Here is an 18,108-nt window from a genome sequence, read left to right as displayed (position 1 = left end):
TAATGTGCAGGAGAGACTGCCAAATCTCCCAAGAGCAGTAGACTTTCTTTTGATCCTTTGATTACCTTCCAGGTGTATAATAAAGTCTAATTAGTGTTTATGAAAATGTTTTGTGATCTTCAAGTGCTATTATTATAAATGCTAATTATTTGCAGTATTGTAAATGCAGAAACATTCTTCTCCATTAATTAGAAACAGCTTAGACATAGAAAAAACTAGGAAATTTTTTTTTATACAAAAACATTTACAGTAATTAAGAAGCAACTATTCCAGGTCTTTGTTAACTGACCCAAACCAAAGTCTTAAGTGTTATTTTTGTTCTAATCAGCCACTAAAAAAATTAAAACCCCACCCAACCAACCACAACTTGATGGTTGTAACTTCCTACTTTTCTCACCATCCTTTCCTGCTGACTGGCAAGGAGTTCCCGCACATTCCTCTTAAATGCTTCATAAAATATCCTATCTGCTATCTATCTCATCTAGGTAATAGGGTCAGGGACCCAACTGCTCAGCCTTGAATTGCAAGCTTGATGGAAAAGCATTATTTCCTTTAAACTCTCAGGAATGAAAGTAAAAAAATTAAGAATTGAATCATGCTAATTAAAATAGAAGCATGTGGCCCTCCCTGGTGGCGCAGTGGGTTAAAACACAGCACTGAGAAGCTAAAGCCACTTCCGCATGAGTTCGATCCCCGCCAGCCCGGTAGATTACCACATGGTGTGGCAGACCTTTCCTGGCCCGCCTGCTGCTCCCCTCAGCAGTGTACTTCGTCGATCTGCCTGTTCTGCTCCCCACTCTGTCTCTGGTGAAGCCTCTCGCCACCTTTGAGCCTCTGGCCTGTACCCTAGTTCTGTATGCACAAATAAATAAATCTTAAAAAAAAAATAGAAGCATGCAGTTTATAATGTTATTTTTTTTTAACAGTTTAGGGGCCTACATTCTTGTGACATGATAGTCAGTAGTGAGGCAAAAATATTCAAACCCAGGCCTCCCTGGTGGCACAAGGAGTTAGGTGTAGCACTATCAAATTTTCTACAGCCTCTGCAGCATGAGTTGGATCCCCTGCCAGGGAGGTGACCCACATAGCACAGCAGACCTCTTCTGACTCGCCCTCTGCTCCCCTCAGCAGTGTATTTCAATAGTTCTAACTGTTCTGTTCCCCACTTTTGTCTCTCACCCCCACTCACCTCCCTGCATAAATAAATCTTAAAAAAAATTCAAACCTATCATGCTATCAAATGTACATGTCTATAACTTTAATAATAAGTGTCATTTTATAGATATCTGTTCAATTGCCAGAATAGAATAGTATAGGTGGTTAAGAACTTAGCCAGTTTATTTCACAGACAAGAAAAGCAGGAAATAAAGGAAATAAAATGGTTTGCCAGGAGTCACACCTGTTAGTGACAGAGTGGGAAACATTTAGGTTCACGTATCGTTTTTTCTTTTCCTAGGAACGTGGATAAACTTAACTGAGAATGTCTGAAAACTTTGACAAGTCCAATAGAAATGAAGCAGGAAAGTCAAAATCAAGTGATTCTGAGCAAGGCCCTGAAGATGCCGTGGAAGGTTCTGATGGCGCTTTACAGAAAAAAGTAAAATCAGGTTCTCCCAGCACTCAGAGACCTCACTGTAAGCAAATTTGATCTTAGTTAGAAGCAAGTTATTTTTAAATGATAGTTTTATTAGGCTTCCTTGTACATGTGGCCTGGAGCTAGGTTCTAATAATAAGATAACATTGTCAATAATTAGCATTTGAGAATGGCAGCAATTTCTCAGCTGACATTCCTAGTTACTTATGGGTTTTTCAGTTACATGAATGAAAATTTTAGAACAATGTCCAAATATTCCTGCTTCCTCCAGCCTCAGTGACAGTCCAATTCTCTGAAAGGCTGGGAGAATGGGAGGGTGGAGTGCAAATTGCAGCTTTAATTAAAAGTGTTTAAAAAGTCTGAGGCAGGTTCCAGCCAGGACTGTGCTTGTGCAGGTTTAAAAAAATGGGTTTTGAAAGTGAGTGAGTTCACCACACCCTGATTTTACTGCCTGAGGGCTTGGTTCCCACGAGGTTGAGGGGATTCAGTGTGCTGAATGTGTGTGGTGAAGTCATTTCAGATCCCTGGCAGGGAGCAGGCCAGTTGATGAAAGGGTGGCAATTTCCATACTTATTCCCAGCAGTTGCATCATTTCATGTCTTTTATTAAAAAGACTAAAGCTTTTTGAAGTGAATCCAAGAAAGAAAGTTTTAAGAGGGAGAGTCACAGTCTAAGAATGTCAATGTTGATGTTATCTCTTTAGAGTATAGATGATCAGTAATGCTTCAGATTTGGAAGAAGTTCAAACATGTTGGGGTTTGAGCTGTGTTTCTTGCAAAAAGATCAAATCCCTTCCCAGCTAATTTATTAGAAAATAACAGTATTCTTGGGCCCTCCCTTGTGGCACAACTGGTTAAAGTTAGCTGCAGCCACTTCAGTGCAAATTCTGTCCCTAGCCACGGAAGTGACCCACACAGCGTGGCAGACCTCTCCTGTCTTGCCCACTGCTCCCCTCAGCAGTGTACTTCATTGATCTGCCTGTTTTGCTCCTGCTCTGTTTCTAGTGAATCCTTTCACCACACCCGGCACCTTTGGGCTGTACCCCAGTTCTGTATTCATAAGTAAATAAATCTTTAAAAAAAAAATACAGTATTCTTAACAGCCAACATTAGTGGATTCCATTTCATTGCGGTCTATTATTACATACATTTTAATAAATACACTACTAGGCAATAGTGTTCAAGGAACAAGTCATTAATAACACAACCTAACATGCCTGTGTTAGGCCCTGTCTCTAACACAGACTGTTAGAAATCTTCTGATTTCTCTTTTTTTTTTAAAGATTTATTTATTTGTGCATACAGAACTGGGGTACAGGCCAGAGGCTCAGGGGCGGTGAGAGGCTTCACCAGAGACAGAGTGGGGAACAGAACAGGCAGATCAATGAAGTACACTGCTGAGGGGAGCAGCGGGCGGGTCAGGAGAGGTCTGCCACGCCATGTGGTCTCCTCCGGGGCAGGCGGGAATTGAACTCATGCGGACGCGGCTTTAGATTCTCAGTGCTGTGCTTTAACCTGCTGCGCCACCAGGGAGGGCCTCTCTTTTTTTTTTTTAACTGAGGAAAATGTACTTATCTTTAGGGTGATTGTAAAGATTAAGTGAATTCCTGGAAAGCATTTAGAATGTGCTTGACACATAATATATGCTTGAAAATCATTTGTTGCTAGTGCTGCCGCTACTAGCATGTCATCTGTGGCATTAAAGATACCAAGACTGCTGAATGTCAAAGTATATAACTAACATGATGGTTTTATCATCTACAGTTTCTGATAAAGAAGGATCTTTGGTTTGGATCTTCAGTACTTCTTTGATTGATGGCTTTGCCTTTGGTATCCTGTCAGTCTGGTAGCATGGCTCCAAAGTGATGTTAATTCAAAGCTATGTTACATTATCTAAAATTGTTTGTAGTTATGTCCCTAATGCTGGTGTATTTATTCTGGGATCCATGATAAACTTTTAGAGGATTCAGAAACAACTAAAAGAGTGTGCAACATTTGTTTGTATATTTTTTTCTAGATCCTCTAATGAGGGTCATGGAAGCTGTCATTAAATTCTCGTAGAGGTCTGTATCAAAATGAGGTTCACAATTAAAGCCCTGAAATATTCCTTCTACTTCCTTGTTCCTTTCTTCTCTTGATAGGAACAGGTAACTGCAGGGCTATGAGCTTCAGTAGTAAAGTTAAAGACCCCATAGCCAAGTCCTCATTGGTGATCACCTGGGAGTGCTGGGACAATGGTGGCTCAGAAAGCATGGAAGGTCTGAGCCCGTTCCCCATATCTTGCCCTCACATCTCTTCTATTGGGATGTTCTTGAGTTTTATCCTTTTATAATAGAGTTGTAATCTAGTAAGTTAAACATTGCTCAGTTCTGTGACCCATTACAGCACATTCAGTGAAGGAGGAGTTGTTGGAACCTTGGATCTCTAGAAGCACAGGTGACACCCTGTACTGCAGCAAGCTGGTGTCTGAAATGTAGGTAGTCTGTGGGCCTATGTCCCTAACCTCTGGAGTCTGATGCTATCTCCAGGGAGGGAATACAGAATTGAATTGTAGGGCACCCAGCTGGTGTTGAATACTGGGTGGTGTGTAAACTCCTGCCCTAAGCACATATACTCACACATTTGAGTTTGGAAATAGAGCCATTAGCAACTGATGCAGAATAATGAAAAGGAAAACTGGAAGAATTGGTTCACATTAATCCAAGGTAGTAATTTCATTCTAACGGTGATCTCTTCTTTAAATGTAGCAATCCTAGTGTAAGGCTCAGTGAGCTGTGATTTCCTAATGTTTCTCTGTGACCCTCTACTTCCATATGCTCTCCTCTTTCCTCCCCTGCTCACAGAGCACCTCCAGCTCCAGCATTTAAAAACTTAGTTGACCAGTTAAAAAATGCCATATTCAGATGAAAAACATGAATGTGTTTTTTTAAAAACATTTATTTATGCATACAGAGCTGGGATACAGGCCACAGGTGCAAGGGCAGTGAGAGAATTCACCAGAGACAGAGTGGGGAGCAGAACAGGCAGAGTGACGAAGTACACTGCTGAGGGGAGCAGCGATCGAGACAGCAGTCTGCTATCTATACCTAATATGTGGGTCAGCTGCCTGGCCGGGGATTGAACTCTGGCCACAGTGGTGGGCTTTTGCAGTGATAGGGCTAAGGCTTAACCCATAGGCCACCAGGAAGGCCCCAATGTTTTATTTTAGTTAATATTTCCCAATTAACATTTTGTTTTTTTTAAAATTAGGACTTTGTGTGTTTAATAGATCCCATTCATTCTGAGATAGAAATGCATGATACCACCTTTATACATTTCTAAAGCTCAAAACTAGGTTTTGAATATGGGTGTCTGGAGCCAATCACTCAGTTGATATTTTTGAGTGCAAATTGTGTATCAAGGATCCAGTAGTGAACCTGCTTCTCATGGATTTTGCAGTCTAATGTGGAAGATAGACAATATTATAAGCTTTATCTTTATTTCACCATACTCATCTTAGAGTTCGTGTGACTTTAACATCTGCTGAGAGTGTACTGATATCTCAGATTCCAGAACACCTTAAGTAGAAAAAAGGTAGAGTATGATCATTCTAAATGAGACATTTTATTATGAAATCTTCGCTGAAATCTGTATCTCAAAGAACATGTTTAATGTGATGTTCAGTTTTTCTGATGGCATCAGTAATTTGTAACAAAATTTAGTAACAGCTTTAGCTTTACTCACAGTATAATAATCCCCAGGGTTAAACACATGTAACATTACATTTTTAGCTATTATATCTCAGGTTCTCCTCCTGGCTTGAGGTGACTCCAGGTTGCCCACCAAATTGCGTCTTTGTAAGTTTTCACAAATGAATTGGTTAATTTGAGAATTCTTAAAAAATTGAAAAACCCACAACACAACCCTATTATTAGTATGTAATGAATACTTCCTGTGTTTGCACATCTGTAACATTTTCTGATGGTATCTTAAAATTGTAACTTTTATCTTGTTGATCTGGTATGCCCTCCATTAATCTGATTTTAAATAGTTTCTAACTTGGACAGCTCTGGAAAACTTTCTTCCTGGTTGTCTGATGTTCCCAGCACTTGGTAAAAGTTGTTTTGCCCCGGATATGCTGTAAGGGAGCAAATAATCTGCCACCCAAAATGTCTGCTTCAGCAAAAATTTGATTTCATGGCCTGTGAAGGCTGGGTGGAACTTGCTTTTGAAAATTTATTTATATGGCCCTCCCTGGTGGCGCAGTGGGTTAAAGCTCAGCATTGCGGACCTGGCCACAGCCACTTTGGTGAGAGTTCAATCCCCGCCCTGGAGGTGACCCACAAGGCATGGCAGACCTCTCCTGTCTCTCCCGTTGCTCCCCTCAGCAGTGTACTCATCCATCTGCCTTTCTGCTCTCTTGTTCAGTCTCTGGTGAATCCTCTCGCTGCCCCTGCACCTTTGGCCTGTATCCATTTATGCATACAGAACTGGGGTTCAGGACAGAGGTGGGGGTGTGTGTGTGAGAGGATCTACCAGAGACAGAGCGTGGAACAGAACAGGCAGATTGACTGAAATACACTGCTGAGAGGAGCAGAAGGTGAGACAGGAGAAGTTTGCCACACCATGTGGGTCATCTCCCTGGCAGTTGCTGCTGGTAGCCCCAAGGGAGGATCTATTATCTCTTTTCTAAGGAGATGACAGAACTTAAACCTGCATACCTTTGTCTACTGTGCTTTCCTAAATGACTCTCCCTTCCAGTCCCCCAAATTCTTCAGCCTTAGTGAAGGTGTTTAAGATAGCATCTGAAACTACTTAGTCAAGCTGGGTTTCTCCCAAGTATACAGGAGGCATAAATATTATTATTATTTTTATTTTTTACCTTTTACCTGTTTTCAGTCTATCAAGATACCTGTTTGATTATTCAGCAGTCTAGAAGAAACCAGAGAGGTACAGAATAATTTCCCTTGCTCCTTAACAAAGGTTGAAACACTGAGAACACAATTGCCTTGAATTTGCAAGGGTCTCATATTTCATAGGCCAGCCACTTAAAATTAATAGTCACCTTCTAGGCCAGTGATTTTGAAAGAACAGCTTCTGGGACCACTGGAATCAACTGGAGACTTGAGAAATGCAGATGTTCCAGCGGCCCCAGAGCTGCTAAATCATAGACTGAGAGTGGGTCCCAGCAACCAGGTGTCACAACCCTGCCACCTGATTCAAATAATTGTTGACAGTGATTTTCTTAATGCCTGATTAAGGTATCACTAATATAAAAAAAAAACCTAATAATAATTTCTCATAGACTTTTTATGAATATGAATTATCCTCTGTTCCTTGGTTCAGAAATTTGTATGAGAACTTTCTGGAAGGTAAATCTGAAGCTTTATCAGAATCAGAGGTGATTATGATTCAGTGGGCCTTGACCTACAAAATTCTTTGATTTGCTCGTGGGCCAGCTTCAGAGCTCTCATAACCTGTTTTAGTGTCCTGTATGGGGTAGTGGTTTAAGTGTGCTTTAAACAGCACCTGGGACTCTGAATTATTTGTTGCTATTTTAGTTTAGGAAGATTCATTTAGAGAGACTCAGCCATGATACAGTGTTAGCAGTGGTACAAATGATAAACTGCTGGTAGAAACAAAAGAGAAAATCATAAAGCTGGGGTCTCACTTTTTGATTTAAGATAAAATAGGAGTGAAAGGCATTAGGAAAGAAACACTCAGCATATTGGGGAAATGTTTGTCTCTCAAATGTTTTTCTACATCTCAATTTATTGTAAGCATTTTTCACGGATTCACGGACTGATATTAGTAAAAAAGAAATACAAAACAGATATATTGTGTATTGTAAGTGATCTCTGCTTTCAGGATTTCAAGGATAAAAGAAAAAATAAGCATGACATAAGTGATATTATACTGTTGGAAACTGCCCAAATGTTTTCATAGATAAAGGCTTGACCAAAATGATTACTGGTCTCAGAACCACTGCCTTCTTGTTTTGATAGAAGTTTTTAACACAGATTAACACATCTTTTCCCCTGGGATTTTGTTACAGCTAGTCCTCCTCGATTTGTGACTGTGGACGAGCTTCTAGAGACTGTGAAGGGAGTCACTAACATGGCGCTAGCCCACGAGATTGTGGTGAATGGAGATTTTCAGATTAAACCAGTTGAATTACCAGAGGACAGGTAAGGAGGCCACTGAGCAGTCGTTTGGTAGAACACCATACCGTTTCCCAATTTGGGATATATTTTCCTTAATGAATGTCAGCATACTCAAATGTTTATTTCTTTTTTTCTATGTTGTTGCTAAAATATATACACATATATATTACCATACTAGGAATCACTAGAGTTTGACAGTTGATCTCTGGACCACTGATAACTTCAAATTGTTAATAAAAGGTCTTGAAATATCCCATGGAAATTTTTTGGTCAGCTTTTCCCCACTCCATAGGATTTAACTGCTTCATCTTGTGTGTCATTGTTTTGTTTTATTCATTTCTTTGTGATTCTTACACTGTACTGCAGTTGTTAGTTTACTTTTGTTCTTCACCAGACTGTAAACTCTACAAAGACTGTGCATTATTCTTTGTATCCCTAGCACCAGGTCACATTGACACTAAAAGTCTGTTGACTAAAAGGTGTGCCTTTTAAAATGTATTGTCATAAGAAAGAAAAAACATTGCCCATTATAATCACAAAAATGTCATGAAACCAACACTGGGATTCTATTAATAAAGAATGAATGGCTGCTGGGTTGCCAAACTATAGTGTCTCTCATACGAGCCTTCTAAATGTGAATATGGACATTCCTTATATGTTTTGCAAAGATAGTACTTTGTCACATTAATGAAGAATTACTTGTTTTACTCTCATGAACAGAAACTAGTTTTAATGAGATATATACATGTACTTTTCAGTTTGGTACTTAATTAAGCAATTCTGCCACATGAAAATAGGCTGTTTTTATAAAATAAAATTCTTCACCCATATGTATGCTCAATATTTACTTTTTAAAAAAGATTTATTTATTGGCCCTCCCTGGTTGCACATTGGTTTAAAGCTCAGCACTGCAAGCTAGCTGCAGCTGTTTCAGTGCACGTTCGATCCCCAGCCCTGAAGGTGGGGCACAGTAGACCTCCCTTATCTCACCTGCTGCTCCCCTCAGCAGTGTGCTTTGTCAATTTGCCTGTTCTGCTCCCCACTCTGTCTCTGGTGATTTCGCTTACCACCCCTACAGCTCTGGCCTGTACCCCAGTTCTGTATTCATAAATAAATCTTTAAAATTTTTATTTATTTATTTATGTGTACAGAACTGGGGTACAGGCCAGAGATGCAGGGGTGGTGAGGAGGTTCGCCAGAGAAAGAGTGGGGAACAGAACAGGCAAATGAATGAAGTACTTCACTGAGGGGAGAAGCTAGTGACACAGGAAAGGTCTGCTGTACCATGTGGGTCACCTCCCCCTCCCAAAGGAATCAAAATGGTGCTGAAATTCTGTGACTAGCTCCCCAGTGCTGCACTTTAGTCCCTTGCACCATCAGGGAAGGCCCCGAATTTTTACTTGAAACTGCTTAGAAAATTTGCTGATATCAGGAAACTAAAAATTAACAGCTTTAAACTTTCTAATATTATTTTTATCACACAGCACTATAACCTACTGTTAATTGGATTATGTCACCAGTGATATTATTTAGAAGTTATTCTTTCCTGGGCCCTCCCCGAGGGTGTGATGGGTTAAAGTGCAGCACTAGGAAGCTATTGCAGCCACTGCAATACGAGTTTGTTCTCCAGCCAGGGGGTGACCCACATGATGTGGCAGACCTCTCCTAATGCCCCCCCAGCCCCCTGCTGTTCCCCTCAGCAATGTATTTCAGTCAATCTGACTGTTCTGCTCCCTACTCTATCTCTGGTGACGCCTCTCACTCCCCATACCTGTGGCCTGTACCCCAATCTTTAAAAAATGTTATTCTTTCCTAAGAAGAATTTACTGAAATAAATTACTAAATAAAGGTAACATAAGGTGTGTGATTGACTTAAGTATATCCGAGAAATTGTTGTTACACCCACTTTATTTGAAAAATTTCTTACCCTGAGCCCATAAAATTTGTGCTTTTGAAAGTTATTTGAAGTACAAATATTTTATTTGTCTTACTTTCCCCTGCCCCACCTTCATTTGCCTCCAGCTTGGAGAAAAGAGTCAAGGACATTGTACATAAAGCTTTTTGGGATTGCTTGAGTGTCCAGCTAAGTGAAGACCCCCCAACATATGACCATGCCATCAAACTTGTTGGAGAGATCAAAGAGGTGAGGGGAAAAGCACATTGTGGAGCTTTCTGGTGTGTTAAAAGTATGTTTCAAACTCCTTTTTGTTTTGTGCCAAGAAGACTAAAGAGATAGAAGGATCAAGAAGTTAAATTATGTTTGAAATGTGACTTTATAGAAAATATTTTTGTCTTACTAGTCTTTTAAAATTTTCAAACAAACGGCATTTCTCTTGTAAATGAAGAAAAGATTCATTTAAAACAACAACAACAACAATGCTTTAAACAGTGATTTTACAAACTATAGGTGACTTATAAAATTTTTAATAGGTATGGACACGTTCACTTTGGCCAAAAAGTGATTCAGTCTGTGGGATAGAGAAGACATTAAGTGGAAGGTAGGATTGTTTCTGCAGTACCTTTAGCTGTAGTATCAAAGGAGTAATGTATCCATGGAAATGGGCATCTGTGGTTGGCTCACAGGTTCATGTTAACTCATGTTTTCCTTTTCTCACTTATAACAATATTTTCATCTAGTGTGCAGTTGATTGCTACCTAGAGCTTAAGTGGCAGCTTAAATGGCTACTCTATATGATTTGTAAATGTGTTTTTCTGTAGATTTATTGAGTAAGTGGTTAAAATGGATGCATTATTACAGTAACAATTGGTAAATCCTTAATTGGGCAGTCATAAACTCCATTGCTTATAATAGAGAATGATGTTCGACTAGAAAACTTTGATTAAACTTGGTCTGCTCTCTTGTAGACGCTTTTATCTTTCTTGCTGCCTGGTCACACTAGACTGAGAAACCAGATAACAGAAGTCTTGGATCTGGACCTGATAAAGCAGGAGGCTGAGAATGGGGCCCTCGACATTTCCAAGCTGGCAGAATTCATTACTGGCATGATGGGTACACTGTGTGCACCTGCTCGAGATGAGGAAGTTAAGAAACTAAAGGACATTAAGGAAATAGTGCCCCTTTTCAGGTATGGGAACTGTGTTAATTAAACTACTGACTCTATTTTCAGATGTAGACTTTCTTAAGTGTAGGTACTCATGCATCTTGAAAACATTTAAAAAGCGAACATTTTGTAAAATATAGAAGAGTAGGAAGAAGAAAAACACCCATAATTTTACCATCCAAATGCATAAACATTTTTATCATGTTGGCATAGATACCTAGATAGATAGCGATTGATTGTATTGTTCTTGCAACTTCTCTGTAGGTTTATAAAATGTTGACTGAAAAAATATATAGCTATATATATAGAATTATATTGCAAACCTACAGAGAAGTTGCAAAAACAGGCAATCAGTACTAGTATATCTCTTATGTAAATCCACCAGTTTCTAACATTTTGTCAGTTTTTAATATATTTATATATGTGACTATGTACAAGCATGTATTATCCCTCCTGAACATTCTGAGAATTAATGGCTAAAATAATGACATTTTACCCTTCAGTGTTTCAGCAAGTACCACCTAAGAATGTAGACATTATCCTATATTATCAAAATACAACCAAGACAATTGAGAAATTTAGCTTTTACATAACCCTATTAAATAGCATATGGTCAATATTAAAATATTTTGAAAATGATCTTTGATTGGTAAGTTGCATTTGGACTGAAAGGAATGAAAAATATAAATCCAAAACTATAAATTCTGGATTGAACATTATACTTTGGAATTCCTCCATGGGATGACCTTTATAACTGGGTACGCCCCTATAAGACCTGCCATAGAGTTGTTACAAACATATGGAGACATAAAAATTTCAGCCAGGTGACACCACGTGTCTGAGCTCTCTGCTCAAGCAAGGTAGGTTCCATAACTTGCTGAAGACAAATGCTCTGTGCTGACCAGTTGGCAAGGGGCATGACTGGGTGATGCCAAACCTGACCCTTATGATAGTTTTAGAAGTCTGAACGTCCATTGAACCTGAAAAATCCTCCTCCTAGTGGACATTACAGGCCTTCTTTTCTCTCTTTTCTTTTTTTGCAGGCCTAATTTTCTTAATATTATTGTAATAATTTAATTTATCCAACTGAAAGTATCATTGAGAAAATGGTAATCAGTGGAGTTATAGGAAATAATACAATATACTTTATCCATTTTCCCCCACTAATAACATTCTTACAACCCACCGATCTCTTATAGATTTCCTGTTTTTATTACATGTATTTGTGTGTGTGTGTTAACAGCACCACTTGTGTAAATTTGTTTATCTACCACTAGATACAAGATACCAAACAGCACAAGGATCTCTTATGTTGACATCCTATTATAACCAATTTATACTCTGTTCTTTTTTTAACTCCCATTAACATTTTCAGTGGCTTTAAAATACTTATTTGCAGGATAAAATCAAACATTTGTTTATAAAGATGGACAATTAGATTATGTATAGCTATTTACTATTTAACTTTGTCATGAACATCTTTGTGCATAAAACATTCTTCTATATTTTAGGTTATTTCCTAGAGAAATATTCATAAAATTGGAGGATACTATGCCAAGATATATAAAGTTTCAAGACTCATTGCATGTTACCAAATTGCTTTCTAAAAGTTTTTTTTTTTTTTTTAAAAAAAGATTTATTTATTTGTACATACAGAACTGGGGTATAGGCCAGAGGCTCAGGGGCTGTGAGAGGCTTCACCAGAGACAGAGTGGGGGGGGCAGAACAGGCAGATCTACGGAAGTACACTGCTGAGGGGGGCAGCGGGCGGGTCAGGAGAGGTCTGCCACACCATGTGGTCACCTCCGGGGCAGGCGGGAATCGAACTCATGCTGAACTGGCTTTAGCTTCTCAGTGCAGTGCTTTAACCCACTGCACCACCAGGGAGGGCCTGCTTTCTAAAAGGTTTATAAGCAAAAAAGTTCATTTCCAGCTTTCTTGATACTATTATGCTATTGATGTTTAACACACACAGACACACACACATACACACAAAAAAACCCTGCATTGCAAGGTTCCCTAAGGGTTCATAAAGCATTAAAAATATCTTCTAAAATAGTTATTGATTTGTTCATTCATTCAGCAAGTTCTTATTATGTGCTAGGCATAGTGCTAGATACTATAAATAAATTAGTAAATAAAACCTTATGATGTAACCAAGTTAAATGAGGAATTCCTGGGAAGAAAGTCCTCTGAATAGCTTGTGTTTAACCATCCTAAACTCAGATTCCTGCTGTAAAGAGAAGGGGCTGGGAAGACTGGCAGGTTGGGTGCACACCCCCAATCTAAAGGAGGCAGCCAATGGTTCTCAGCACTGGCAGGTTTGGGCTGTGATAGAATATGACCCTCTTGCCAAATCTTTGGGTTTTTTACATGAGAACCTGGAAGGAGGTGTTTAAAAACCTTGCCTGTGCACAAAATGTGTTTGTAGGTTACTTCTGGTCAGTGACTACCACTTGGCAGCTTCCCATTGTTTCGCTTTCTCTTGGTGGGTGAGGAGGCTTTTGGGAGAGACAGAATGTCCTGCAGGAAATGGGCTGTTTGATGTATTTGGGTGATGGACAGAATAGCAGGGGAATGACCCCAAACCATTCCTCAGATTGTGTATCTTTTCTCGTGCCCAATTGTGTGAATGAGTTATTTTGTCATATGATGTTCAGTCCATCCCAGAGGGCATGGAAGACATTCGAGCCTGTTCCTTGCATCTGTGTAGGGCCACACCCAAGCCTGTACCTTGAGTCGAGTCCTTAGGTACTTCATGCAAGTAGGTCACTTGCCTGCTCCCAGCCTCTGGGGAGAGTGCTTATGGTATGTGGCAGGCAGCGTTGATGGCATCGTTGGTGTTAGTCCAGGCTGCCCACTGGCTACATTTATAGTGTGCCATAGCAATTATGCCACTAGAACTAGAGCATACAACTAAGAGACAGTGGGGCAAGAAGAGAGGAGAATGAAAAGTGTTAATTTTCTTTCTTTGCTAGGATAGTGAATAAACATAGGTGAGTGAGAGTAGAAACAAGGTGGGGAGCTCCCTGCAGTTAATCTCAGGCCTTGGACTCCATCTTTCCTCTGTGGCTGCCATGAGAGCCAAGACTATGTTCTGGAATGTGGCATTGGGGGAATTCTCTCTGCTAGGGGGGCAAAGAGCGAGTGAGTGGAGATAGCAGCGTATGATCTTTTCAAACATTATTTAAGTTTTGTGTTTCCTGAATTTGTTTCTCTTTTATTTTTTAAAGTTTTTTTTTTTTACTTATTTATGCATACAAAAACTGGGGTGTAGGCTAGAGGTGCAAGGGGTGAGAGGATTCAGAATAGGCAGATCTACTGAGACACACTGCTGAGGGGAGCAGCAAGCGAGTCAGGAGAGGTCTGCTGTGCCATTGGGGTCAGCTCCTTGGCCTGGGATTGAATTTATGCCTCAGTGGCTGGGGGCTAGCTTGATAGTGCTGAGACTTTAACCCCTGTGCCCTTAGGGAGGGCCCTGAATTTGTTTTTCTTAATCTACTGTCTTAGGACTTTTCTACCTTGTCTTGCTGTCCTTTCTATTTACTTTGGGGACTGTTTACTTCACAGTAAACTCTTCTGTCTCTTTTCTTTCAGAGCAATTTTTTCTGTGTTGGACCTGATGAAAGTAGACATGGCGAACTTCGCTGTCAGCAGCATCCGGCCCCACCTCATGCAGCAGTCGGTGGACTATGAGAGGACAAAGTTCCAAGAGCTTTTGGAGAAGCAGCCAAGTATGTCTCTGGTTTTGTGGTGTTCTTTTGTTGCCTTTGCTTTCTCATTTAGTAGGCTGGCATGTAACGGCATGATACTGCTTTCAAAACAAAATGATGACAGAGAAGCACAAGACAAAAGAAAATTTAATGGACAAACAAGACAGACAGAGATATAAGAATAGAAACGTCAAAGAAGATATAAGAATAGAACTTTAGTGGGGTACCCCAATAGTACCTCAGTTAAAATTAATTAATTAAAACAAAGAATAGAAATTTTAGGTAAATTATAGTGGGATCTTGATTTTAAAAACATGGCAAACTTCTATGACTGCTTAACTTAACTCCTTTCTATGAGGTCAATCAAAAAATTCTACTTTGCTTATATTTTATATGTATCATATTCTGGTTTCAGAACAACCAAGAACAAGGCTTATTTTTATGATTCTCTCAGATGACTGTAGGAAAACAGATGACCATGCAATCCAAAATGCTGTGGCATTTCTAGGGTCCTTTTTTTGGCCTCTGAAAGGCTGCTGCTGTGTTGGGTAAATAGTGGTCCTTAGATTTAACTTTTCCTGAGTTCTGGGTAACCTCTAACCTTGCTGCTCACTAGGTGAGCATGAAGCCCTTGGGTAGATTGGGTGGTCTGGCCTGATACTGACTTCAGTGACCTGAGCGGTGGCTCATCCAGCCCCAGACAGAGAAGTCTGATAGAGCAGAATAGGAGGAAGAAAAGTGGATCTGCTAATCATGCTCTATAATCTAACATTATATTTAACCCATTCAGTAAGCCTAGCAAGTGGGCTCTATTTCTTTCTTTTTTTTTTTTAAGACATTAATGAAAAGGAGCTTTAATACAGCGAGTATACAACACAGATGGCAAAGAATATAAATTCTAAAATATAAAATCAAACACCTGAAGTCACCAATCCTCTTTTGGGTAAAAGTCTACCCAAAAGGGATTGGCCCAAAGCAAGGCCTGAAAGCCGCCACAAGCCTAAAGCACCTTCTTGTCAGGACCCATGGAAAAGGGTCAGAAATGGCCAGACAAGTCTGGGATTTCTTAACCCTGTTTTACATTTGTGGAAAGAGCTTTTGAGCAACTTAGCCAGAATTGACTGATCAGCTCACATGCTCAGTCAGTGTTGTGTGAGAATTGCGTGCCAACAGCTGGGCTCCTGGGAAGGATGAAGCACCAGAACAAGACTGATCAGTCAGATTGTAGTGGATATTTCTCACAGCAAAAAACCCATGTCTCCCCAAAAGTGGGAGGCTGCAGAGAGGGCTAAAGGAAGAGTGAGGCTCAGAACAAAGGCTTGGTGCAGTTAGTTTGTTAACAGAGCCAGAGGCACGTCCTCTAGCATCCGTAAAGAGTGGACTCCAGCTGTGACCTCAGCTGCCCACTTGGTTTTATGGGGCAAGATTTCTCAGGATCTAACTACGGCAATTTTTGATCAAGTACTGTGTGTAAGAACCTCATCTTTCTTCTTTCTCTGCTATCCCTTAGAGTTCCTGGGGCATTCCTCAGGTTAGAAAAGCAGGGGGAGCATGAGGATGGATGAAAATCAGTAGGGAGGGTTCCCTGAAAGTGCCCTGACACTGTGGAATGCTCATCAGAGGCCTGGATACCTCCTTTCCCTGGGGCCCAAAGTCAGCCAGATAGATAGGAAACAATATCAAGGCAAGGAAAAGCTTCCTCTGTAGTGTGGGGGTACTTCACCTTGGGTCTCTCTAGCCAGAGTTGCATCCCGTCTGTCTCTGGGCAGGGATGTCTGTCATCTCACAGAGTAGGACTCCTGCAGGGGTCAGGACTGGGGAGAAGGGAGCAAAGGTGGCAACGTCTGGTGCTTTGTGTTTACTACCTTGCTTCATCCTCACGACAGCTGATGAAGGATGGTAAGCTTTTCTTTATGTTGGGAATGTGGTATCCAGACAGCTCATGACTTGCCTGCAGTTGCTCACAGTAGTTGGTGATGTGATTTGAAATGAGTTCTGTTTGATTCCAAAGTCCGTCCTGTGTTCTGTGTCACACCTCCAACACGCTTTTCCTGGTCATCCCCCGAGTGCCATAGTAACACATTCAGCCTGTTTTTCAGATTCCCTGGACTTTGTCACCCAGTGGCTGGAAGAAGCTGCAGATGACCTTATGAATCAGAAGTATAAAAATTCCCTGCCCTCTGGGGAAGGGGCTGCTGGCTCTGGGGACGCTCCCAGGATAAATCCCATTGCTGTCCAGAATTATGCATACCTGAAACTTCTGAGATGGAACCACCTGCGGAGACCTTTCCCAGAAGTAGGTGCTCCAGAGCAGCCTAAGGGCTTCATTTCTTTTTGTACTACTGAACTTTTAAATATAACCATTTTGTTAAAATTCACATGCCAGAAAATTACCTCTTTTAAAATGTATTGTTCAGTGGTTTTTAATGTATTCAGTGTTATGGGACCATTCCCACTATTGAATTTCAGAACTTTCCCATCTCCCCAGAAAGAAAACCCAGTACCCAATTAGCAGTCATCACCCCCCCCACCCCTCCTTCCTGGGCAATTACTTATTTTCTCTCCATCTCTGGATTTGTCTGTTCATATCAGTGGAGTCCCACAGTGCTGGCTTTTGTGTCTGGATTCTTTCACTATGCATTGTGTTCATGCAAGTGGTGTCGTGTACCAATTCTCCATTTCCATTTTTTTGTAGGATTATTTTTATTGTGGCAAAACACAACAGAAAATTTTCAGTGTTGCATGACATTAAGTGTATGCACATTGTTGTGTGACCTGTGGCACCATCCATCTCCAAACTTCTCCATCTTCAGACACAGAGACTTTGTACCCTTCCAATACTCTCTCTCTCCTCTCTGTCCTCAGCCCCTGGCTGCTCCATCCTACTTTGTGTCTCTATGGAATTGACTACTCTAGATACCTCATACAATATTTGAACTTTTGGGACTGGCTTATTTTACATTCCTATTGTAACATATGTCAGAACTTATTTCCTTTTTTTTAAAAGATTTATTTATTTATGCATACAAGATCTGGGGTGCAAGCCAGAGGTGTAGGAGAGAGGTGTGTGAGATAATTCACCAGAGACAGAATGGGGAGCGGGACTGGCAGATTTATTGAACTACACTGCTGAGGGGAGCAGCAGGCATGACAGGAGAGGTCTGCTGCACCATGTGTGTCAGCTCCCTGGCCAGGGATTGACACGAGCTGGCTGCAGTGTCTGTGGATAGCTGGATAGTGCAGTGACTTAACGCCTTGCACTACTAGGATGTCCCTAGACTTTAGTATTTTAATTATTCACCTTAGATTATTAATTTGCCTCACTTCATTCCCCCATTCATGTTTCAATTGAAAAATAATAGATAGTCTCAAGCCTAATGTACTAGTTTGGAGACTCTCACCAGGAGAGACTTATTTATTTTACAATAATAGTTTATTGTTACATCATTTCGTGCATTTTTCCATCTCAGTTGTAATCCCCTTGGGCTTCCCATCACCAAATCACCCATGTGCCATCACCATAGTCCAGTGCATTTCTATCCCCACAGTTTTTGATCCCATTCCCCACTCTACCCCATAAAATGTCTCTGGTATATA

General features: G+C 40.5%; 1 protein-coding gene across 2 annotated transcripts in view; it reads left to right on the top strand.

Annotated features, from left to right (window-relative positions):
• The window catches only part of TCP11L1 (t-complex 11, testis-specific-like 1), a 29,664-nt gene that overhangs the window by 1,963 nt on the left and 9,593 nt on the right, over positions 1 to 18,108 (top strand). For both annotated transcript variants that reach the window (XM_012725403.1, XM_004682941.2), the window contains 6 exons: positions 1,457 to 1,634; positions 7,628 to 7,760; positions 9,759 to 9,879; positions 10,602 to 10,822; positions 14,396 to 14,532; positions 16,611 to 16,807. In XM_012725403.1, coding sequence (XP_012580857.1) covers positions 1,481 to 1,634; positions 7,628 to 7,760; positions 9,759 to 9,879; positions 10,602 to 10,822; positions 14,396 to 14,532; positions 16,611 to 16,807 — 963 coding nt within the window. In that variant the 5' untranslated portion in view covers positions 1,457 to 1,480. The remainder of the gene's footprint in view (positions 1 to 1,456; positions 1,635 to 7,627; positions 7,761 to 9,758; positions 9,880 to 10,601; positions 10,823 to 14,395; positions 14,533 to 16,610; positions 16,808 to 18,108) is intronic.

The sequence above is a fragment of the Condylura cristata genome, unplaced genomic scaffold (genome assembly GCF_000260355.1).
Source record: "Condylura cristata isolate star-nosed mole 26May11 unplaced genomic scaffold, ConCri1.0 scaffold00015, whole genome shotgun sequence".
Classification (NCBI taxonomy): domain Eukaryota; kingdom Metazoa; phylum Chordata; class Mammalia; order Eulipotyphla; family Talpidae; genus Condylura; species Condylura cristata.
This window is presented reverse-complemented; position numbering and strand designations above follow the sequence as displayed.